The sequence below is a fragment of the Spinacia oleracea genome, chromosome 4, assembly GCF_020520425.1.
Source record: "Spinacia oleracea cultivar Varoflay chromosome 4, BTI_SOV_V1, whole genome shotgun sequence".
NCBI classification, from domain to species: domain Eukaryota; kingdom Viridiplantae; phylum Streptophyta; class Magnoliopsida; order Caryophyllales; family Amaranthaceae; genus Spinacia; species Spinacia oleracea.
Window position 1 is genome coordinate 104,912,708 of NC_079490.1, and position 8,296 is coordinate 104,921,003.

Here is an 8,296-nt window from a genome sequence, read left to right on the forward strand (position 1 = left end):
GAGTAAAATACAAATAGCTAAAACATAAAATAGAGAAAAAAGGAAGTATCATTCTGACAAAAAAAGTATCACTTTTGTTTAAAAAAGTACTATTCAATTTCTTTTTTGTCTTTTTCCTATTTTATTTTTTTGCTATGATATGCATTTACAAGCACATATCTGATATGCGAAAATACTTTCTCGTATTAGAACATTGCATGTACTATTGGCTTATTGCATAACTAACATTAAGAGTAGAAGTTTCCTACCTTAAAACTCCAAGCCTGAAACTCAAACTTTGATTTACAAATATATAAATACAATTATAACATATAATATGTCATTTTCAACAAAAAAGTTTGTTCATTCAATATGGTAGAGAGGAAGTAGTAAACCTTTTTAAAAAATAGACCCCCAAAAAAATGACATTTTTGAAAAAAAAAACTGATTAAACTATTGTTTTCAATATCATACGGAGTATGAGAGTGTTATATTATACGTGAGTCCCACAAACATCATACTAGTGTGGGACCCATATCAACAAAATAATCTGAGCCAGTATGGAAAGAGCTAACTCACTGAATTTCATTTTCATTTTTAGTGCAACCCCATTAATACCCCCCTTTCTCTTCTTCACTTCCAAACAAACCCCCACATCTTCCCCTTTTTCTCTCTCCTAAAACTCCCATTTTTTATAAAATAGGGTTTTGATTTTCATTAATTCTCACATACCCATTTTCGCTGAAGCCTCGGTTTTTTTTCCAGGTATTTGTTATTTAATTTACTCAATATTATTTTGTATTTTTGTGAGTTTTCGATGTTGAACCTGTATTGCTTTTTATCTTGGGCATTTTTTATTTTCTTTATAATTGGGGTTAGTTTTCTATTTTATTTTATTGTTATGATGATAAAATTTCAGAGAATTGCTTTTTTATAAAGGGTATTTTTGTGGGTTTTTCTAGTTTCCACCCTATTTTTGGGGATTTTTTCAATTAATTTGGTTTGGGTTTATGGGAAATTTGATGAGTGATTAAGATCTGCAGATGGGATTTTGTGCAACTTTGTTGCCTAATTTTGTCTGATTTAGATTGGTTTAAATATCATTTTCTGCACTAAAGCTAGTGTCTTTTTCATAATTTGAGCTCATTATTTGGGGGAAAGTTTCCCATTTTTGGTTTCTTACATTTTATAAGCTGTTTACTTTTGTTTCTTTATGTTAGGCAACTGTAGTTGTGATTGACTTGCTGTTTACAATCCAAATTTCTTTGCTTTACTATGGTGGTCAATGGTTTGCTCCACCTAAGATACAATTTCGTTTTTGATGCCGGGTGGTGGTTGAGGAGTTTCAGAAATGCTATAAGGGAGATTTCAAGTTGACTCTTCAGTTTTCTTACCTAAGCTTGTATTGACAGAATTACCTCGAAATAGTTCTTGTGCAAAATTATAAACAGACCTTTTGCTGTAAATTACCTCTATAATGTTGCCTTCGGCTCCTAACATTTGATTTGAATGTATAGGAAGAATGTTAAATCATAACATCAAATACCTTCTTATCATTGCCTGCAATGAGGCTTCCGCTTTTGGCGGGTTAAGAAAAAGTGAGATGGGGGGAGGGTCGATTTCTTTCAAAATGTACGGGGAAGAGTGCTGGAACATTTCTTTAATGTTACTTTTCAGATAATTTGAAACAGTCTTGAACAAAATAAATTGGATAATTAGTAATTTTAAAAAAACAAGTTTAGCTTTCTTGGTGCATGAAATCAGTTTTTGGATGGTCAAAGTGAAGATCATGGAAGTGTATTTTTCCCCTTTACCTGCATATTTGATTATTAGAAATGACTGCATTGTTGATTTGGTTATGATTTTGGGATCCTCCTACCATTTTCAAGGATTATCTGGCGATTTCATTTTTGTAAGAACATTTTGCACTCACATTCTCTAACTTTCATGTACATAGATATGTTTCAGCAGTTTGATAATTGATTCATCACACAATAATTTGTGCAACTTCAACAGGATTATAATCTTGCAATCAGAAGTGCCCAGATGAATTTAGCATCATTCAACATTATGTCCTTATGATACTGCAGCAACTCTTCTGTTTTATATCTCAGATGCTTCCTTTGGGCTAGATTGGTATGAGATCAACTGCTTTGCCCTTTTCCTTTGCCATAATTTTCCATCCAGTATGGCACACATGAGTTTGTTTCCCGGTAATTGTGAAATTGTTGAAATAGAGGAGGAGTTAAACCCAGCAGAGAATTATAGGGGTAAGAACCATACGAAACCTGAATTTAAAAGAGAGGAAAAAGACTGTCGATCTCTTGCCTCAAATTCTGGGAACATCAGCACTTTAGAGGATGATCTCAATCAGCTTTTTGAGATGTTCAATCGCAGAGTTTCATCTCATGGAACCTCTTGTCCAAGCCAAGCTGGGACATCAAGGAAGAATGCTTCGAAAAAGCCTGTCAAAGGAGGGGGGTCTTTTTCACCGGGACATGGAGTTTCCGAACGTGTTAATCTAAAGCAGGCACTCAGGGGATTGTGTCTTTCTCAGGCATCCGAAATGGCGGCCATGAAACGCTCATCAAAGTCAGGCTCGTCAGAAGCTGGGAGGATATCGACTATGTACCGCAATGTAGTTGAAGACAGTGTATCTGATCGTTCCCAAGATGATGGTCAAGGGGGCATGCTGGAGATATCGCTTGTTCCCGAAGAAATGACTTTTGACACTATTCGTAGCAATCGTGGAAAGTCACCAGCATCAGATTATTGCTTCTCAAACCGAAGTTCTCTTGCTGAAAGTGGGACTGGAGTAGCCCCATTGTCGAATGAAAGGGGGTTTGAGTCAAAACATTCTGGCAATCAAGTATTGAGGCCCGATAAAGCTGCATCTATATTGTCTTCACATGTTGATGACAGAAATCCTGACATGCGTCATAGTATTTTGACCCAGAAAGGAATAAATACACGATCAAATGAAACGAAGAATCAAGCACCAAACACTGAATTATTGCAGCAGCACATGTTTTTATTGCAGAAACAGAAGCATGCTTCTTCAAAGTCTTCACCACGTCTTAGCTATGGGAAAAGCTCTATGGAACTTGCCCGGAATAATCCAGCACATGAGGAGGTATTTGCGGTTGGTGCCAGCAACCAAATGACAAGGGTTGATGTGGGGCATAAGGAGGAAACTGCATGTTCTTCGCGTAATTTTGATTGCCTTGACAAAACCAAGGAGCATAGCAAGAGCAGCATGACAGAGTACTGTAGATTTTCTGCCGCAATTGTTCCTGTAACTCATATACCTTTGACAGCGTCATTGCAGAATGAGAAGCATACACCTCTTCAATCTTCTACTAGAGATAGAAGTACCCCTTTGGAATTTACTAAGAAAACAGCAGAGGAAAAGGAAGTGATTCCTGTGTCAACTGAAGTTGGGAATGAAAAGGTACATGCAGTGCATGATGGTGAGCATGCAGCTACATGTTCTCCACGCCGTCCTGATCATGGTGATAAAGCTTTGGGGGCAAGTAGTAGTATTTCGGCTCCTAATAAGTTGGTTAGCAAAGAATCTACTGCAAAATCAGAAAAAGACTTAGCCACGAGAGCCGGCAAGAAGATGAGTTCAAAGACTGTATCCTCAACTGGCTCCCCTAAAGGGAACAAAGGAAACAGGTCCACTCGGAATGCGCAGCATTTGGTAAAACCTCTTATCAAGACTAAGAATTTAATTAAGAGGAAATCCAAGAAGAAGAAAAGCTCAGATAATAGCTCTAAAAATGTGCGCAGTGAATTCAATAATGACTTGTATTCAGGGCCAAATCCAATTGTATGCCCGAAATGCCAGTGTGTAGTGACTGATGCCTGGAAAGAAGCCAATCAAGATTCTCCAGTCTCTCATCAGGATTTTCCATTATCTCAACACGAGTCTCCACAATCCCATCGAGAATCAATTATATCCCATCACGAGTCTCCTGTGCCCTTTCAAGACTCGCCAGTGTCTCCCTTTACTAGTCTTAGTGCTGAAATCAGTTCTGGTAATGTTATTTCAGATGTTAGCACACTTGGACCATGTTCAGATAGCCCAAATCAATCCAATCTAGCTGTTGCTGAATCTAGTGGAAATTCGAAGTCGAATTACAAGGGGGAATTCACTCAGAGTTCGAAAGGCAGCCCTGATGAATGTAGCAGTAGCACAAGTGTTAGCGAGGAAAGCATTTTAAGTAGGCCTAGCTTTTGTGATCGGCCACACATGTCTAAGGATGTAAGATGGGATGCAGTTCGTCATGTAAGGTTTCAGCATGGAACTCTAGGCTTGAGGCATTTCAATCTTTTGAAGAAGCTTGGCTGTGGAGACATTGGAACTGTTTATCTTGCTGAGCTCATTGGTACAAACTGTTTATTTGCTATAAAGGTCATGGACAATGAATTTTTGGCTAGAAGGAAAAAAATAGTGAGGGCGCAAACAGAGAGGGAGATACTTAGAATGCTGGACCATCCCTTTCTCCCTACTTTATATTGTCAGTTTACATCAGATAACTTGTCATGTTTAGTTATGGAGTATTGTCCAGGGGGTGATTTACATGTCCTCCGGCAGAGACAGCCTGGCAGGTGTTTTACGGAACAAGCTGCAAGGTAATGCATTGAGTTCTTTTTTGTGGTTTTTTATTTATAATAATTACTTGGCCCTTCCTTGTGTAAAATGCAAATTCACATATGTTTAATGGTTTGTTAAAAAAAAGCTACCTTAGACCTATTCCCTTCCACTAAACTTTTCTAGCTGCTAAACACACATGTGACAAGAACTTTCACCAAAATCCTTGCTAAAGGTGCAACTATATTATGCTATGTGAACTTTCTCATCTCTCCATAATATACCATGTCTCATGCTGGGTTGTAGATTAGTAAGTTAATATTTATTGCCTACTTAAGTAGGTTAATGTTCTGTATATTATGTGAGACTTCTGCATGTGCATATAATCATTACAAAGCTCTACCTGATTCCTGCTTGTTTTCGTCACTTTTTGTTCCGGGGGGGGGGGGGGGGGGGGGGGGTTAGATGGTGAATGTAGTAACTGCATAGTTCATATAGCATGTACAGCTAGTCAAATGTTGAATGTGTTAAGCTTTACTATATTCATTATACACTCTTGGCTGTTAGATTTGTTTCTGGTTGAAAGAGAATCATATGTTATATTCAGGCTCTGAATTTGAGCTCTTTTGCAGATTCTATGTTGCTGAAGTCCTCCTTGCATTAGAGTACCTCCACATGCTTGGAGTTATCTATCGAGACTTGAAGCCTGAAAACATTCTAGTCCGAGAAGATGGGCATATCATGCTCTCAGACTTTGATCTCTCACTCCGATGTGCTGTTAGTCCGACTCTTCTGGTCTCATCGTCGATGTCAGAGACCTCAAGAAAGGTCTCCCGTCCTTGTGTGGACACACGTTGTGTACAGCCTCTCTGCATTGAACCGTCCTTTCAACTAACATGCTTTACACCCAGGCTTTTAGCCGCTTCTTCCAAATCTTCCAAATTGAGGAAGATGAAATCTGATGTTGCTGCTGAGATGAGACCACTGCTGCAGCTTGTAGCAGAGCCAACCGCAGCACGGTCCAACTCTTTTGTGGGAACGCATGAATATTTGGCCCCAGAAATCATTAAAGGAGAGGGTCACGGGAGCGCTGTTGATTGGTGGACTTACGGTATTTTCCTCTATGAACTGCTTTATGGTAGAACACCATTCAAAGGAGCTGGTAATGAAGAAACCCTAGCTAACGTAGTACTTCAGAGCTTAAAATTCCCGGATAGCCCTCTCGTCAGCCTTCAAGCTAGGGATCTAATAGCTTCTCTATTGGTAAAAGAGCCGGAGAATCGCTTGGGGACTGAAAGAGGCGCTGCTGAAATAAAGCAGCATCCATTCTTTGAGGGGCTGAACTGGGCATTGATCCGTTGTGCTGTACCCCCTGAGCTTCCTGAGTGTGGGAACTATGGAATGGCGAAAGTAGCATCACTTGAAAAGAACAACAAATACACAGAGTATAGTTCTGGTTCTGGTTCTGGATCTGGTTCTGCAGAGCATTTGGAGTTTGAGGTGTTTTAGCAGATCCTTTCCACAAATGTTTGTATTTAAGTATAGCCGTTATAATGTAAATTTCTGTCATGTGGTACAGTCTTCATTTTTACAGCGAGACATTGGGAAGAGGTGGTTAACGTTTTTTACTCTTCAAGAACTGACATATTGCTTGAAGGTTACAATAAAATTTGTTTAGCCGGCAAGTACTTGATGCCTTGTTGAGATCATTTACTTTATTTGTGGTCCTATTGTGTTTCTTCTTATTGTAATGGTATTATTATTGATGATTAAATGTTCCCCTGATAATTTTGAGGCGCCATAACAGGCTCACTGCTATGTAAGTTAGTTGGCTGTGTTGATTACCAGACTTGCACTCAATACTGAGCTTTATCCTCGTCTTCAGGAAGGTTTGTAATCTTATTACGCTTTCTTGCACACATATAGGAATGAATTAATTGTCAAGAGTCCCTCAAGGGATCAACAGTGTTTGTTTATGAAATTCATTAGCTAGATTTCCATTTTTACTTGAATCTTTAATCTGCTCTTGTATCAAGTGTCAGTATTTTACTCCCAACTTTATGTTCTGTCTCGTAAGATAATGCCCTTTTTTATGGTATTATGTAACCTGGACAGTAGATTGTAGAAGGGAATGCCAACTCTGCCGTTTCACTATGGAATAACAGTTTCAAGTATTTGGCTATTTTCCAACTTCAGAAAGCATTTTCTTTGAGTTAATACAGTTGAATCTGCTCCAAACATGTACCAACTTTCCTTTATCTGTTTCAGATTTCTTGACAGCTTGCAGTTTATGTGTTATCCTGGCAAATGTGCTTCTTAAGTCTCTCTCTTTACTCTCTAACAACTAACAAGCGGTAAGAGTAAATGATCAAAAAACCTACTAATTTGCAGTGGTGCCCAAACATAATTTTTTCACCAAATGTCCTCAAATTTTCATAATACATAAAAATACCCCTATTTTAATACTTAATACACCAAATACCCTTAATGACGTCATCAATACTTAATCAACCCAATAAACATATAATTAACCCATTCTAATTGACCCAATTACATATAATTAACCACCTAATCCATTCATTAACCCACCCATACTATCTAATTGACCCATATTTTTGTTCTTATTGACCCGTATTTCTTGTCTCTCCCTGTTCTTCATTCCCTTTCCTCCATGGAAGCCCCCCTCCAGCACCCCACCACCACCACCACCTTCTCCTTCGTCCTCGTCGAACCCAAGGCCCAGGAACTCTAGAAACCACCAAACCAAGATTCTACTCAAACTCTCACCCTTTTTCTGGACCATTCGGTCACCACACCAATTCACCAAACCCACCTTGCACCACCATTTTTGGCTGGAAAACAAGAAGGAAGCAGCTAGCATCCCACTTGAATCTTCTCCCTCTTGTGCTGCCGACGAAGGTGTTGATGCGGCCACCTCATCCCCTTCCACAACCAACCTTGTCAGCCCTTCGCCGCCACCGTTTCATCACCCACCACTGATGCTCCTTTAATTGGTAAAATTCTTGAATTTCTTTCATCAATTAACTAAGATTAAGGGAGCCCAAAACATTTTTAACACTACTAGAAAAGTTGGATATAGGGGCAAGTCATAATTGCTTCTAAAAATGGGGATGTAGCCTCTAATGAGTTCTTTAAGCAAAAAAGTGGATGCCTCTAATAAGTCTATCGCTAATTAGTGGTTGCCTCTAAAGGCCCCCTTTGAGGCAACACACTGTGTTGCTTCTAAAAGCCCATACATTTAAAGGCAACCATATATCCTTGCCTTAAAATATAATTAGAGGCAACCACTATTCTGCCTCAAAATATAATTAGAGGCATCCATTTATATTTGCCTCAAAATATAATTAGAGGCAAACATATAACTTTGCCTCAAAATATAATTAGAGGCAACCACATGTTATTGCCTCGAAATATAATTAGAGGCATCCGTATATTCTTGTCCCAGAATATAATTAGAGGCTAACATATATTCTTGCATCAAAATATATTTAGAGGCAATATTAAAAGTTGATTCTAAAGACACTATATATTTAGGGGCAACCATATAATTTTGTCTCGAAATATAATTAGAGGCAAAATAAAAAGCCTGGGGCAACCATATGATTTTGCCTCGAAATATAAGTAGAGGCAGTATAAACAGTTGTTTCTAAAATAATGTATATTTAAGGGCAACCATTTTATTTTGCCTCTATATATAAT

At 38.4% G+C, this 8,296-nt stretch overlaps 1 protein-coding gene across 1 annotated transcript; it reads left to right on the forward strand.

Annotated features, from left to right (window-relative positions):
* The first annotated feature begins 561 nt into the window (after positions 1–561).
* LOC110788734 (serine/threonine-protein kinase D6PKL2) lies at positions 562–6,355 on the forward strand. The gene is made up of 3 exons (XM_021993379.2): positions 562–744; positions 1,996–4,617; positions 5,209–6,355. Exons 2-3 carry the CDS (start codon positions 2,168–2,170, stop codon positions 6,083–6,085), a joined length of 3,327 nt encoding a protein of 1,108 aa, XP_021849071.1. The 5' UTR covers positions 562–744; positions 1,996–2,167; the 3' UTR covers positions 6,086–6,355.
* Positions 6,356–8,296: the final 1,941 nt, after the last annotated feature.

Excerpts from the sequence above, each read along its gene's own strand:
- LOC110788734 (XM_021993379.2), top strand. The coding sequence starts at position 2,168 with ATGGCACACATGAGTTTGTTTCCCGGTAATTGTGAAATTGTTGAAATA. Across the intron at positions 4,618-5,208 it reads TTTACGGAACAAGCTGCAAG|ATTCTATGTTGCTGAAGTCC; the intron begins GTAATGCATTGA and ends GCTCTTTTGCAG.